This window comes from Ictalurus punctatus, chromosome 10 (assembly GCF_001660625.3).
Source record: "Ictalurus punctatus breed USDA103 chromosome 10, Coco_2.0, whole genome shotgun sequence".
NCBI lineage: Eukaryota > Metazoa > Chordata > Actinopteri > Siluriformes > Ictaluridae > Ictalurus > Ictalurus punctatus.
In genome coordinates, this window is record NC_030425.2 from 7946120 (window position 1) to 7961613 (window position 15494).

The 15494-nt window shown below is 42.2% G+C and overlaps 2 protein-coding genes across 4 annotated transcripts in view; both read right to left on the reverse strand.

Moving 5' to 3' along the window:
- The window catches only part of diaph3 (diaphanous-related formin 3), a 361935-nt gene extending 359891 nt beyond the window's left edge, over positions 1-2044 (reverse strand). For 2 of the 3 annotated variants that reach the window (XM_053683158.1, XM_053683157.1), the window contains exon 1: positions 1503-2043. In XM_053683158.1, the coding sequence (XP_053539133.1) occupies positions 1503-1643 (141 nt within the window). In that variant the 5' untranslated portion in view covers positions 1644-2043. Of the gene's footprint in view, positions 1-1502 lie in introns of all 3 variants that reach the window. The other variant, XM_053683159.1, reaches the window with a different exon arrangement.
- Positions 2045-7087: 5043 nt separating this feature from the next.
- LOC108271325 (hyccin 2) overlaps positions 7088-15494 on the reverse strand; it is a 28502-nt gene continuing 20095 nt past the window's right edge. The window contains exon 12 of the mRNA XM_017478836.3: positions 7088-8422. Coding sequence (XP_017334325.1) covers positions 7833-8422 — 590 coding nt within the window. The 3' untranslated portion in view covers positions 7088-7832. The remainder of the gene's footprint in view (positions 8423-15494) is intronic.

The following is a 15494-nucleotide window of genomic DNA, read 5'->3' on the forward strand; positions in this document are numbered from 1 at the left end:
ATTCGAGCGAACAGTCGTTTAAATTACAGGTGGTGAACTAATGATTTGTCCCGCCTCATCACACATTCTTCCTTATAGCACAAACGTACAGGTCTTCATAAAGCTATACCCTAAGTATTTTGCCTTATATTATTTATATACTGCAACCTTATCAGAAAATGCCTCCAGTATTAAAAGTGTTTTTAAAACAAAAAAAAAATTTAAACCATGCACTATATGGCCAAAGGTTTGTGGACACCTGACCATCACACCCCTGTGTGCTTGTTGAACATGCCATTCCAGATTTAGTACCGCGTTTCTGTTATAATAACCTCCACTCTTCTGGGAAGGCTTTCCACTAGATTTTGGGGTGTGTCTGTGGGGATTTCTGTTCATTCTGCTACAAGAGCATTGCACTGATGTCGGGATGTTGAGGAGGTCAGGGCTCTGTGCAGGACACTCGAGTTCTTCCAGTCCAACTTTGGCAGTGGGTTGAGGTCAGGGACCTGACACTCAAGTTCTTCCAGTCCAACCTTAACAAACCATGTCTTCATGGAATTCCCTTTGCATTGTCATGCGGGAACAGGTTTGGGCCTCTTGGTTCCAGTGAAGGGAAATCTTACTGTTACAGCACGCAAAGACTTTCTATACAATTGTTTGCTTCCAACTTTGGGGCAAAGGGTTTGGTGGAAGAACCACATGCTGGTGTGATGGTCAGGTGTCCACATACTTTTAGCCCTATAGTGTATGGTTAGTCTGCTGCTAACTTGTTACGTTCTATACTCCCTCCACTTTGTGATTTGGTCTTGCACCATATGAATGCATAGCGTTGTCTCCTGAGCACCATAGATAAATTCCTTATTGGGTTAAACCAGACATGCCAATGGATGGGATGGGAAACCTTTCCAATTTGAGCTTAACAACTTTCTACATGGACCCACATCTCTGTAAAGTCCAAGTCTCTCACAGCTAACGCAGTATATACTGTACCATTATCTACACCCATAGGTTAACGTTATATACGTTATATACAGTATACGTTATCTATATGTTAGGTAAAGTCAAGCATAAGATGGAACAAGCTGAAGAGCCACACCACTCTCTTTGTCTTTCTTGCTCATGCCCCTCTTGGAAGGGGAAAAAAAAACAGAAAAAGATGAACCAGGGGAAGTGCTTTTACAACAAAAGAACAAACAAACAAATATAAACCCAGAAGGAGCATACAAAGACATCCTATACAATTGTGTGCTTCTAACTTTGTGCTAAGAGTTTGGGGAAAAACTACATATGTGTGATGCTCAGGTGTCCATATACTTCTGACTATACAGTGAAGGAAGAAGCATGACTATGTGGGACGTGTGAAAGTGAAGTGCGCATGCGCAGTATGTAGTATACAGTATGTAGGGCTAGTCAGGACGTAGCCCATGAATGTTTTGTTCATTCCAGTTGTTGCTAAGAGACTAAAGCAGTTCTCTGTAAGATGCAGTTAGTTTTATTTAGTTCCAAAAACATTGTCTACTTACAAACTTGAGTTTTTTCTCCGCGTCATCGTTTCCCCAGGTCGCACACGGTGCAGGTCCGGCTCCACCGAAAGCCTTTTTCCGTTGCGGTTTGTTCTCTCGTCCCTGACTGGAGGAGTTATAGCGGTGCTGCTGGCTGTCCATTGTGTCTAACAGTGTAATTTTACAAATACTTATAATATTCAGTCGGTCACACAACAAGCAAACTTAAACGAAGCGTCTCTTAATCCATAATTATACATCAATACATTTCCTCCTAGCTACAGCACTGAGACGCTAACCAAGCTAGCTCACTGACAGCTATCCGCTGAATTGCTTAGCCTTAAATTAGATTAGCTAGAGTTAATCCAATTTCTGGTTTGTTTGTTTGTTATATTATCACGTCTACAATGCCACACACGTCTTCGTTACCAAAGAATGTAAAGTTATTATAGAATAACCGCCGAGTCCGAGCGCAGCAAAAACATGAAACATAACCAGGGGAGGGGAAAAAAATCTGCAGCCGTCTGAAAATCCCGCCGTGTTGCCTGGCTGTGACGCGGAGCAACCAGCCAATCAGAGTCAAGACAATGTGACGCGTGTGACGTGGGGAGACATCGGAGGGATTTGATTGGTATACACAGAGAGAGCGAAAGAGAGGGCGCCATATTGTCTTGTTCACAAATAGCGCCCATTTCTGTAGCAACCTGTAAACAAGTGTAGTGGGTGTGTGAGGTATTTCTGGTTCCTTCAGCAGCCGCCTTACATTCGTACTGAAATTAGAAGTATTGAGAGTATATTAATATTTACCATGCTACACATATAGTATACAACACCACTAGGAATCGTTTAAGGTGTCTTTATTATATATTAAATTCCAGTCTTAGACAAGTTGTGCCAAATCAACCTACAGCTCAGATTTTCCAGGGTGGTTCACAGCAGCATAGGAACACCATTAGACATTTTTTCCTGACATAGTCATGGTCCTCTGGAGAACCTGCGAAACCCCACTCACACAAACAGTAGCTCAGGATTGAGACAGGGATCCTGGAGCCATGCGCCAGTACTGCTATGGGCTGTGACACCGTGCTGCCCTTGGTGCACTTTTACAATGTGCATATTTGGTCTTGCAATACATAGCTCACTAGAGCATGCTTCTGCATTTTTCTAATATATCATCTTTGTACAAAACAGGAAAACCATAACCTAGGTCAATATGCGTAGAATAGACAACTGGCTATGTAAAAAATTGTATTTGCATATTTAGTTTGGCTCCATGTGATTATATACATACAAGAGCCTCAAACAAGCACTAGGAATAGTAGTTACTGCTGAGTACTGGTCCATGAGTATTTGTAAGTGCAGGAAAGTGTACAGAGGTTGGCTACACTGGTCCCTTGGGCCAATCCTCCAAAACAATTGTTGAATAAATAAAGTCTATGACCTGGAGACTTTGAAAATGATTATTGAAACATACGGAGCTCCACAACAGCGCCAGAGTGTAATTTAGCCAGAAATAGTGCTCCAAAGTCTAAAATGCCTGATTTCCAGTGCCTCTTTCTCAGGCACCATGCAAAACAGAGATGTAGTGCTGGTGTAGTTTGAACTATTTAACAGTTATTACATCATACATGGTAGTCATTGTGGTCTAGAATTCATTTCATGGGCTATTGAACACACATATACACATTATATATATACACAATATTATATATATATATATATATATATATATATATATATATATATATATATATATATATATATATATATATATATATATATATACACACACACACACAAACACACACACACTAATAAACTGGATATACAAATTTCTGTTCTCCCACTTTAGTAAGACAAATTTGACCTGTGGTATAAATCTTCTTGAGGGCAAGAAGGAGTCTGCTCTGCTTTACAGTGGTGCTTGAAATTTGTTTCATCCATTTCTAAAGAGTCTGTCTGACTGTGGATTGGTGGAGTCCAAACTATTTAGACATGGTTTTGTAACTTTTTCCAGCCTGATGAGCATCAACAACTCTTTTTCTGAGGTCCTCAGAAATCTCCTTTGTTTGTGCCATGATACACTTCCACAAATGTATTGTGAAGATCAGACTTTGATAGATTCCTTTTCTTTAAATAAAGGTGCTCATTCACACCTGATTGTCATCCCATTGACTGAAAACACCAGATTCTAATTTTACCTTCAATTAACTGCTAATCCTTGAGGTTCACATACGTTTGCCGCTCACAGATATGTAATATTGGATAATTTTCCTCAATAAATAATTGACCAAGTATAATATTTTTGTCTCATTTGTTTAACTGGGTTCTCTTTGTCTACTTTTAGGACTTGTGTGAAAATCTGATTATGTTTATGCTATATTTATGCAGATATATAGAAAATTCTAAAGGGTTCACAAACTTTCAAGCACCACTGTATATTTAGCTGTATCCTATTTAGCTGAGCAATGCAATTTATCAAGATGTAAAAATAAATGGACAGTTAAGGTATATTACAGCGACCAGAGACCATTTATTTTCAGTGAGAGCTGGCGACTTCTGGCGACATGAACAACCACTGGTAACTAGATGTGGGCATGTCCAGTGATGCAACAAAGTTGAGAAAAGTTTAACTTTATGCAAATTTGGAGCGACTTTTTGTAGCGACTACCAATGGGAGTGAAGACAGTAGAGCGCATGTGCTCCGTGATGGGCTGTGTTGCCTTCAAGTGCAATTGTTTGGTGGACCCAGAATCTTGCGCTTTCGCTGCAGATAGATGGCCACAATGGCAATGAGCACACACTGCTTATCCTTCATCTCGTAGAAAGTGATGCATATACATACTGGTGAATTTAATTTACAAACGCTCCCCCACCAGCGGCAAGAAAACTGGTTTGTTGTCAAAAGTGGAATGCTAGTTGCGCCACCCACTGAAAAATGTTACTATGGCAACCAGTAGTATGAACGCTACTGGCAACTTCATAGTACAGCGACTGGTGACTGGGTGTATGTGTGAACGTACCTAATGGTCACAGGACATTTAAATATGCCACCTGCTATTCACAACAGTAATTATTTAGAGATGTGATATGACATTGCATACCAATGTCGTATTCCGTGCAGAAATTTTGCTCATCACAGCAAGCAATCCTTTTACTCCATGACCTTGTTCTTCCCTGCACTGTCCTGATGTTGGTACAAAGTATTTTGTACATTCTAATATTTGAAAAGAATCATTTGTGCATCTAATTTGCTATCATCTGTGGCTCAAGGCCCTTTTCGTTCTATTGGGTTTTTTTTTTTCAGCTAACCACTATACCAAAAACCAAAGGTGAACAGAAACATGAAAAATTCTGACATGAAAATGTTTGTCTAATTCTAGGTGAGTATTTGATTCTTATTCTAAAGTTCTCTATATCTGCATGGATTATACTTGAATGATGTCAGCACATATAGTCTTGGGTATGCAAATAAAATGAGACTGTCTTAGCATACACAAGAATTAGATATTAAAAGAAAGGCTTAAGTAACTGAACATTAATCCTGAATTAATTAACCACATCCTGTTCGCTGAATTGAACCACAGTAATGACTGAGTGTAGGCATTCTATGGGACACAGCTGCTCATAAGAATGGCAGGTCTTTCATATTTAAAATAATAACTAATTAAGACTGAATAACATCTGATTTGTGTCCCAGCAACACAAACTATAAACATATACAGTGGCAAGAAAAAGTATGTGAACCTTTTGGAATTTCATGGTTTTCTGAATAAATTTATCATAAAATGTGATCTGATCTTCATCTAAGTCAAGGGTATTGACAAATATAATGTGTCTAAAATAATAGCACAAAATAAATTCTGATCCCTCATGTCTTTATTGAGAACAACCAAAAAAAACTCAATACTGCTTGTGGAAAAAGTATGTGAAAGCTTGAGTTAATGACCTCAAAAAAGCTAATTGGAGTCTTGTTAAGAAAATGAGTTCGGAGCTGTGGACTACGGCTACTTTGACTGATAAAAACCCCTCAAACTTTTGGAGTTTGCTCTGCACAAGAAGTACACACTTATGTGAGCCATGCCTTGCCAAAAAGAGCTTTCAGAATTGTTGATTTACATAAAGCTGGCAAGGATTACAAAGTGATTTCAAAGACTTTAGAAATTCACCAGTCTACAGTTAGGCAAACATTCTACAAATGGAGACACTTTGGGACTGTTGCTACTCAACCAAGAAGTGGACGCCCAGTCAAAATGACACCAAGAGCACAACGAAGACTCATCAGTGAGGTAAAGAAACAACCCCGAATGACAGCCGAAGATTTGAAGGCATCACTGGAACTGGCTAACATCTCTGTTCATGAGTTTACAATACGTAGAACATTGAACAAGCAGGGTATCTACGGCAGGACACCACGAAGGAAGCCACTGCTTACGGAAAAGAACATTGCTGCATGCCTGAAGTTTGCAGAAGAGCACACTGACACTCCACAGCGGTATTGGCAAAATGTTTTGTGGACTGATGGAACTAAGATTGACCTATTTGGAAAAACCACACAGCACTACATCTGGCATAGAAAAAACATGGCATATCATCATGAAAACATCATCCCAACTGTAAAGTATGGTGGAGGAAACATCAAAATTCAGCCTGCTTTGCTGCATCAGGGCCTGGCCAGCTTGCAATCATTGAGGGGAAGATGAATTCCCAAGTATATCAGACAATTCTTCAGGATAATGTGAGAATGTCTGTACGTCAGCTGAAACTGTGTAGGAGTTGGGTGATGCGACAGGACAACGACCCAAAACACCGGAGCAAGTCCACAACAGAATGGCTTCAGAAAAACAAAATCCACCTTTTGGAGTGGTCAAGTCAGAGCCCAGACCTCATCCCAATAGAGATGCTATGGAATGACTTGAAGAAAGCCATACACATGAGACCTCCAAAGAATATGACAGAGCTAAAGCAGTTCTGCCAGGAAGAATGGGCTAAAATTCCTCCTGAACGATGTGCAGGTCTGATCCACAGCTACAGGAAGCGCCTCATTGAGGCTATTGCTGCCAAGGGCAAGTCAACCAGTTATTAATTCTAAGGGTTCACTTACTTTTTCCACTGCCATTTTGAATGTTGAATGAGTGTGTTCAATAAATACATGAGGGATCAGAATTTTTTTTGGTATTATTTTAGACGCATTATATTTGTCAATACCCTTGACTTAGATGAAGATCAGATCACATTTTATGACAAATTTATTCAGAAAACCATGAAATGCCAAAAGGTTCACATACTTTTTCTTGCCACTGTATAGTAACATATCTTTAAGTTGCCAGTAGATAGTATAAATGACAGTAGCCTGCAACTTCTATAGATGTAATAGGATCAAACATACTTATATTTACAGCTATTCATATGCTACCAATCCCAGCAATTGACTTATTTAGTGATATTTTACCAAATATGCTCACCCACCACTTTATTATACTAATAATAGGGAGGACCCTTACAGCAATGCCATGGTCATGGAGATCACCCCCCCCCCCCCCCCCCCCACCCCTTCCGATGTTTCTTTCTTTAATGAATTATTTAAAAGAATAATAATAAATCAGTGATCGCCACAATGTTTTTATTCACCATCGAACAGATAAATCTTGAACTCTGTACAACCAATATAGAGATATTCTCACAGGATATAACTCTTCCTATCTTACAATATTCATTTACATAAATGTACACATTTGTGAGATATAAACTTGCTTCAATGAATATAATCTATATCGTTTATTACACAATGTAGCATTTCCGTGAATTCTTTGAGGCTCTGCACATTTCAGTTGCACTGAATGGATCAGTAGCGCAGGCAACACAAGCAGGCTCAGTCTATAGCATTTACAGCAATTAAATTCAAGCAGCTTCTTTATTACCTCTTCAAGTCTCACACATTTGATTCTTTGGCTCATGCATTGTCAGGCCACTCATCATTTAATTCATATGATTGTCAGTTCTTGAGACTATTGTTAAGATACAGCAGGATTTTGAATTGGTATTCCTCTCCACATATGTTATGGCACATTATATGCACCTCTGGATCACATGTCCACAAGGGGAAGTACAGTGCAAAACACTTATTTCTTCTGCAAAAACTGCCAATGCATAATGGTGTCATTGTAAATTATACACTTTATGTACACAAACATGCACACACACAGACATACACACTTTCTTTCTCATACACACATATGCTACAACCATATAATATATACAAAGACATGCTCATACACATGCACAATATTTCAGTCAATACACACACACACACACACACACACACACACACACACATACACACAGATTTGTCTATACTTGTGATATAATCTGCATATTAAAACTGGATGAGCGAGACTGTTTGGACAGTGGGCTTGAAGAGGAAAATGGACTTCCAGGCGAGAGCAGATCTTGGCTTCTTGATGCATGCCTTAGTTGCATTTCCTGCAGGCTGATAGCTGACAAACAGTGAGCCCTATCTGCATTCAGGCTCCCAAACGACAAGCTATCTGTGGCACCAGATGAGCCATTGAAACCAGTACAGTCCAAGGATTTACTGGAAGATGTGCTAGCAGTTCGGGCTGGAGGACCAATGAATGGGGGAAGGTAATGTGGGTCAAGGAACCTCCTGGCCATGCTGGGGCTGGGGCTTCTGCTGCTCTCAGCAGTGCGGAGTGTGATGGCTGGAGGAGGCGATTGGTGGTGTTGGTGGTGCATGCATAAAGCAGCTCTGGTCTCGACAGATGTTTTCTCTTTCTGCGACACTGCTCGGTTCCGGGACAGACGCACTCCTGCAACCCGGTCCCTCTTCATACTGCTGGGCTGGCTACTGCTGGAGGCCCCAGAGGAAAAGCCCTCATCTGGGTCAAATGAGTCCTCACCGCAGCTCCCACCATCAGCATCTGGGGCGCAGACAGGCAACAGGTCAAAGAATAAGAAAGGTAAGAGGCGTTTAAACAAATACTCCTTTAATATTTTAAACATATCCATCTCTATCCATCATATCAGTAGCATAAGCATGAACACCATGGACAAGAAGTGACACTGGAAAAATCTTTCGACTTGAAAGGCATTTATAATGTAAACGAAAGTTGTTGAAAGTTAGGGGTCAACTGATAGTGGATTTCACCAATACTGATAACTAGGTTGGGCAGTACCTGCTGATGACCGATTAATCAACCGATAGTTTTTAAAATTGATACTGAATGACAACACCACACAAGTAAAATATTTCTGAACTTTATTACAAAAATAAACAGTATTGACTGTATCATGAAAATGCACTGTACTTTTTAAAAATGAAATAAATAAAAAAAATATATATATATATATATATATATATATATATATATATATATATATATATATATATATATATGTGTGTGTGTGTGTGTGTGTGTTATATATATATATATATATAAAACTGTTAACAAATATTAAAGTAAATGAAAGATATACATCCAAACTGAACCGAAAAGTAACACTCCGAATAACAAATAAAAATAGAGCCATACAAAATGAATCAAAAAACACTTCAAATAACAAAATTAGTCAGTGATAATTTTTATTTTGCCTCTAGAGGGCGCTCTCATACTGTATAATGACAGCAGACCCTTCTCAGCCTCTCCTGCAACAGACGCAACCAGGAAAAACTACTGGTGTGGATTTTTTTTGCCAATAACCGATAGTTCCAGCAATCGGTTATCAGTTCAGATTAATCGGCAAAACTAATCAATCGGTCGACCTCTATTGGAAGCCATCATTAAACATTACACTCTGTAACCACAAAGATATATACTTTGCACAAGGTGGGGCAAATTCACACCTAGGTGACAATTTACTGTAGCCATTCCACCTTTTTTGGGGAGATGGAGGGAAACCACAGAACCAGCAATGCTACCCTCTGCACCACCATGCTGCCTTGGAGCAATACAGTAAAAAGTAATTCCAGGTATACACTCTACGATACTAACATTGTGAGATCACCAGTTGGGACAGTATTCATGAAATATTCTGATCTAATTTGAAAACTATTCAGGTGATGTTTGCTAGAATTTGTGTTGTATGAGATGTCATCCAAACCAATACTAAACCAACCCTTGATTGGTTAACTCATGTTAACTAAAAAAACCCTCATGTTAATCAATCAGGGAGTGACTTTATGTTTAAAACGTTTGCACGTGTGTTTGCTTATTGTGTTGACTGGGGATAAGAGAAAAGAAGAAAAGAAAGTGTAATCATGACAGGAGAACCAGTGATATTCTGCTGCCTTTTTTCTGAAAACTGGATCCTCAAAGAAGAAACATAAAGGAAAATCTGTGAATCTTATGAAATGTGAAATAGTAAATCATTTGTATAAAGCATTTCCACAAGAACTGTGTTCTCTTTCATCATCTCATGTTTGAGATCCACCTATGGGGAAGGGCATCCGTACCTGACCTCTGCAGAAGCTTCTAATTGCAACTGGCAGTTGACATTTGCTTCTCGCGACCTCTAGCTTATTTTGTGCGCACAGCTTGCTGGTTCACTTACTTGCACTTTTTGTCTGCAGGAAGATATATCCCTTGGATCAACCTCCGCCAGAAGAGTTTGTTTCGCTAGCCAGGTTAGCTGTGTTACTCACTGCAAGCCGCCCATGCTTGCACTACTCATTATGCTACTCACCTCCTCTTAAGCCTTTTTTCCCCTGTCTTATGGCTGCCCGCCTTACGGACTCTACTGAGCTCTGTGCCTCGACAGTCCAACTCTGACGGGGAAAATGCGATGACGACCTTTCTGAGCTGGGCCAACCAAAGCGACCCATCTCTCCTCGAGGGCATCTTACCAGGTGAACTCTCCTTCATTAATGAGCCACCTGGCTCTTGCAACAAGGACAATGCAGGCCTTTTAGAGGGTTTGGAGGATGACTAGGCCATCCCATCTTCTTTAACGCCCCAGACTAATGCTGCTGCGGTCTTACCTCAGTCTGTCCTGTATGAGTTTTGTGAGTGAGCAGGGACTCGCCTCAATATTGAATGGCCGGCTCTACAAAGTGCCACTGACCAAGAGAGTGATGTTTATGATGGGAAGCTCCTGGGATCCCCTCCCGGCCTGAGAAAAAAGCTCCTCCCAGTCCTCCCAGCATGTGCCAAGCACCTCGAGACCTCAAAATTAAGGATATGGCGGCTCTTGACATGGGTGACCCCCCTGCCATAGAGCCCTCCATCGCTAGATACATTAACCCCTCCCAAGGTGGCCTGCTCGCATCCCCCCCAAGCCCACTCTCCCCAGCAAAATGGAAAAACCATACACTAGGCCTCTTATAAAGCCTCAGCCTTGGCTGTCAGGACCCTCAAAGTCTCCTAGTTTCTATCAGCTTACCAGGCTGAGCTCCTGGTTGTCATGGGGCACCAACTGAAGAAAGGGTGTCCCTCAGCCTCGCTCTGGAAGGAGATCGTCCCCATTAATGACCTCGTCCTCCATAATACACGCCAAGCTGTTCAGGCGAGCAGGCATTCCATGGCCCTCTTTGTGGTTGGAGAGTGTGTGCTCTGGCTTAACCTATCGGGTCTCTCCAAAAGCGGGAATCCACACGTGGCCAAGAAACCCCCTAGCCCCGCAACCTCTATGCCCCGCAACCTCTATGCCCAGCCTGATGCATGGCCCAAGTCCATGTTTTCTGGTGGCCAGCCCTCTGGACTCCAGCCCTCCTAGCCCATTTACATTTATGGGATTTGGCAGATGCCTTTATCCAGAGCAATTTACCATTATCTTATTTTTTGAAGAACTGAGCAGTTGAGGGTTAAGGGCCTTGCTCAAGGACTACCAGCAGTGGCAGCTTGACGGTGCTGGGATTTGAACTCACAACATTCCAATGAGAAATCCAATGTCGTAACCAATGAGCTACTGCTTCCCACCCTTCCAAGAGAAGGAGGCTTTATTTCGGTGGGGTCAGCTGTTTGCAAGAAAACCCCAGCATTTCAGCTGAGTTATCTCTTTTCATATCTCTCATAGTTCAAGGAGGGGCTGAGGGTACAATATCACACATGTCTCAGTCTACAGGGCCTTATGGCATCAGCCATTCAGGTTTTGCCTCTGGGCCTTCTGAGTATGAAGGCATTCATGAAGTTTTATCCCTCCACCTCAGCCCTTTATGCAACATCGGCCATTCCATCCGTGATGCGCTCGTGCTCAGCAGCCCTTGCCGCTGGAAGAACGCAGGGTTTTATGCTCATGGCACTCCCCTCAGGACGTTCATGTTGCATAAAGTGGTGACGACAGATCCGTCCTTAACAGAGTGGGGAGTCACCCAGGAAGGCAGAACAGTGAAGGGCGTGGGGGCAAATGAACTTTGCTCAGCCCACATAATCTATTTGGATCTCATTACAGTATGGAAGACTCTGAAACATTTCCTGCCTTACCTCCAGGGGTATCATGTGCTGGTACGCTGCGACAACACCACGGCTGTAGAACACATCAATCGCCAAGGAGGGATGCAGTCCCCCAAGATTCATGCTCTAGCTCACAGGCTTTTGGTGTGGAGCAGGCAGCACTTTCTGTCGTTATGTGCCATCCATGTCCTGCGCATCTTGAATGGGGTGCAGACCTCTTGTTGAGGGGGAATACACTCTATGGAGACTGGCGCCTTCACCCGCAAGTAGTGGATTTATTGTGGAAGCGATTCGGCTAGGCTTTGCCTCACGAGGAAACACCCATTGTCCTATGGTCTTCTTGCTAAGGGACAGGGTCGCACCCCTCGGCGTGGATGCACTGGCCCATTCGTGGCCCAACGTGCTGCCCTTTGCTTAACTGCCCCCACCATAACCAGGATGAGAGTTCAAGGCCTGACCCTCATTTTGTTGACCTCCAGGTGGCCCACGGTGCCATGGTTGGTGGAGACAATTCCCCTCTTTTATGCGCAGCCGTGACCCCTCCCATTTACGCACAGACCTCCTGTCTCAGGCGAACGGAGAAATCTATAACCCTCGTCCAGACAGGTTGGCACTCTTGGCTTGGCCTGTGAGAGAGCAAACCTGAACGCAATGGGGCTCCCTCCACGTGTGGTCACTACCATACAGAGTGCTAGGGCCTCCTACACCCATTCCCTAAGTGGCATGTGTTCAAGGAGTGGGCGCCACCTGATATCGTATCGGTGTTCGGTTTCAGATGTTTTATGTTTTTTGCAAGACCTTATGGACGGTGGTAAATCCTTTTCCACTATTAAGGTCTACCTAGCGTCTATTGCTGCATGCCATGTGGGGTTTGACGGTAAGACAGTGGGTCAACACTTCCCTCGTTCACCGTTTCATGAAGGGCTCCTGTCGCTCACTTCCAGTCACTAGAACAGCTGTTCCAGAGTGGGACCTCTCCATGGTGCTGGAGGCTCTGTCCCAACAGATTTTTGAGCCCCTGGGGGACATTTCCCCTAAGCTTCTGTCCTTAAAGACAGCTTTACTCTTGGCCCTGCCTTCAGCCAAATGTGTCAGTGATTTATATGCACTCTCTGTTCATTCCTTGTGCACTAAATTCTCTCTCAGTGGAGATAAGGTTTTTCTTAGACACAACCCGGCCTTTATGCCTAAATGCTTCCCAGCATTCACCTGTGAGGTGATTGAGCTTACCACTTTTCATCCTCCTCCCTTCTCCTCTGCAGAGGAAAAGAGGTTGAATGCTCTCTGTCCTGTGCATGCCCTTCGGGCCTACATAGATAGGACAAGCCTTTTCAGGAGGTATGACCAGCTCTTCATTTCCTGGGCCGCCCGCACATGGGGAACCCCAGTTCTAAGCAGCGCCTATCCCATTGGCGTGTGGAAGCTATTACTTCGGCATATCAATCAAAGGGAGTGCAGCCTCCAGAGGGCCTCAGAGCACCCTCTACAAGGGGCGTGGCCACCTCATGGGCTCTGTTTCTGGGAATTCCATTGCACTTGCTGCAAGCTGGGCTTCTCCCCATACATTTGTTGGACCCTTGAGCAAGGCCCTTAACCGTCTCTGCTTCGGGGGCGCTATATCATGGCTGACCCTGCGCTCTGACCCCAGCTTCCTAACATGCTGGTGTATGCAAAGAAAAGAATTTCACTGTGCATATGTATATGTAATCAATAAAGCCTCATTATCATTATTTGTCAGATACTACCAGCTTGATGTCAGTAGGACAGTAGGACCATGATAGCTCACTCTGTCCTCGTGGCCTTCCTCCCTTAAGCCCACTTGTCCCTCTTTAAGCTTGGGCTGTTAGGCTTTGCTTATTCATCTCACCAGCATGTCCTTCATATTCCGCCTGCGTACCACCATCAACTTTGTGCATGGTGTTACCAGGCACATCATCATGGAATGCATCAAGCACCACCTATCTAGGTGACCATCCCCTGGCTTACAGTACAGGGTCTCATTGTGAGTATGTTGGGCAACCGGGGAGTTGTCCATTTCTCCCATAGGTGGATCTCGAACACAAGATGACGAAAGAGAACAATGGGTTACTCTCCGTAATACCGGTTCTCTGAAACATTGTGTGGAGAGAAGCAAATTTGCTCACTGAGGAAGAGGAGCACGTGCAAGTCATTTATACACTTGCAAGTCATTTGTCATAGCCAGATTTGGTGCAATTCGACGCTTCTACAGAGGTCAGGTACAGATGCCCTTCCCCATACTGTATTTAGATCTTTCCACTTGATGTTTGAGAGAACCACGGTTACGGACAGTAACATATTGTTATTCATGATAATCCAGTTAATTCAGAAACATGGAGCAATATCTTACAATAACTTACAAAAGGATTCAATATGAATCTTGATTGATAGGCATCAAATTGTATAATTGTAATTACATCCCTTGAATTACACACATAAATTTTATGAAAATTGCAAAACATTCTTTCATATGAATGACTTGGTGGTGAAAAGCAATCAAAAACGAATCTATAAAATAAGACAAATAAAACTAGCCATTCAATTAGTACAAAAAAAAGGCACCCTATAAAAAGAGAAACTGGTGGTCTTTGTCTATGGTAGCTAATGCCTGATTTAGGAAGATGCCCTTTAATTGTTTAGTCTTTAAGTGTTTTGTGGGAATATTTCTAAAATATTCTAGAAAAATATGGTATTAAAAAAATACAGTATATATGTTTCACAAAAATGTTTATTCACTGCCCAAACAATTACCCTTGGACTTTGATTCATTTCTCTCCTCAGCACACTGAAAAATAAATAACTTTTTTTTTTTAATCACTGTTAAACTCCCTTATGCTACAGATGTGGTAGATGGAGTTTGAAAACCACTGGAGAATTAGTGATCCAGATAAACTGATGAATGGCAAAGAGACATTGCCCTATTTCTACAAGTCTGGGTAGCATTCAGATTCTAGCACTGTGCAGTACTACACAAGTTCTGGATGGTCAAGCTAACTTTGGGTTTAACTCAAGTTTGGCATAATGGTTAGGCCAATAAGCTGTCACTGTTCAACTTCTAAATGATGCAAAATTAACAAATTTCCTACTTCAATTAACCTTAAAATGTTGACCGTTGATTTCTGTCAGTCTCTTTGAAAAAGGAACCAAATTTGTCATGCTTGCTTTGTGACAAACCTTCAGATAGCTTGATCGGCAACACATTCAGTAGACATAAGATGTTTTGTTTGATGTTTTGGGGTCTGTCTAAGGGTTGCATCAGGAAACACATTCTAAATTCAATATAAAGCAACAACTATCAGCCATGTTCAATAGCAGGAGTTTCTACTGGTTTAGAGCTTCATCAGCCCTGCCTACCCCCTCTCATAGTTCGATGGATGGTGCTCTTTGTCCACCCATGGAGCACCGGGCTGAGTGGTTTTTTCAGGCGAGAGAACTGACTTGGTGCAATAGAGGAATAGAAGTCGGCCGAGGTCGAGAAATCAAAACAGCCTGAGATGAAGACAGTGACAGTGCTTGATAAACAAAAACGCAGATCTGCGACAGTAAAATGACTGCCCTTGTCAGTCAACAAACTTGGAAAATACAC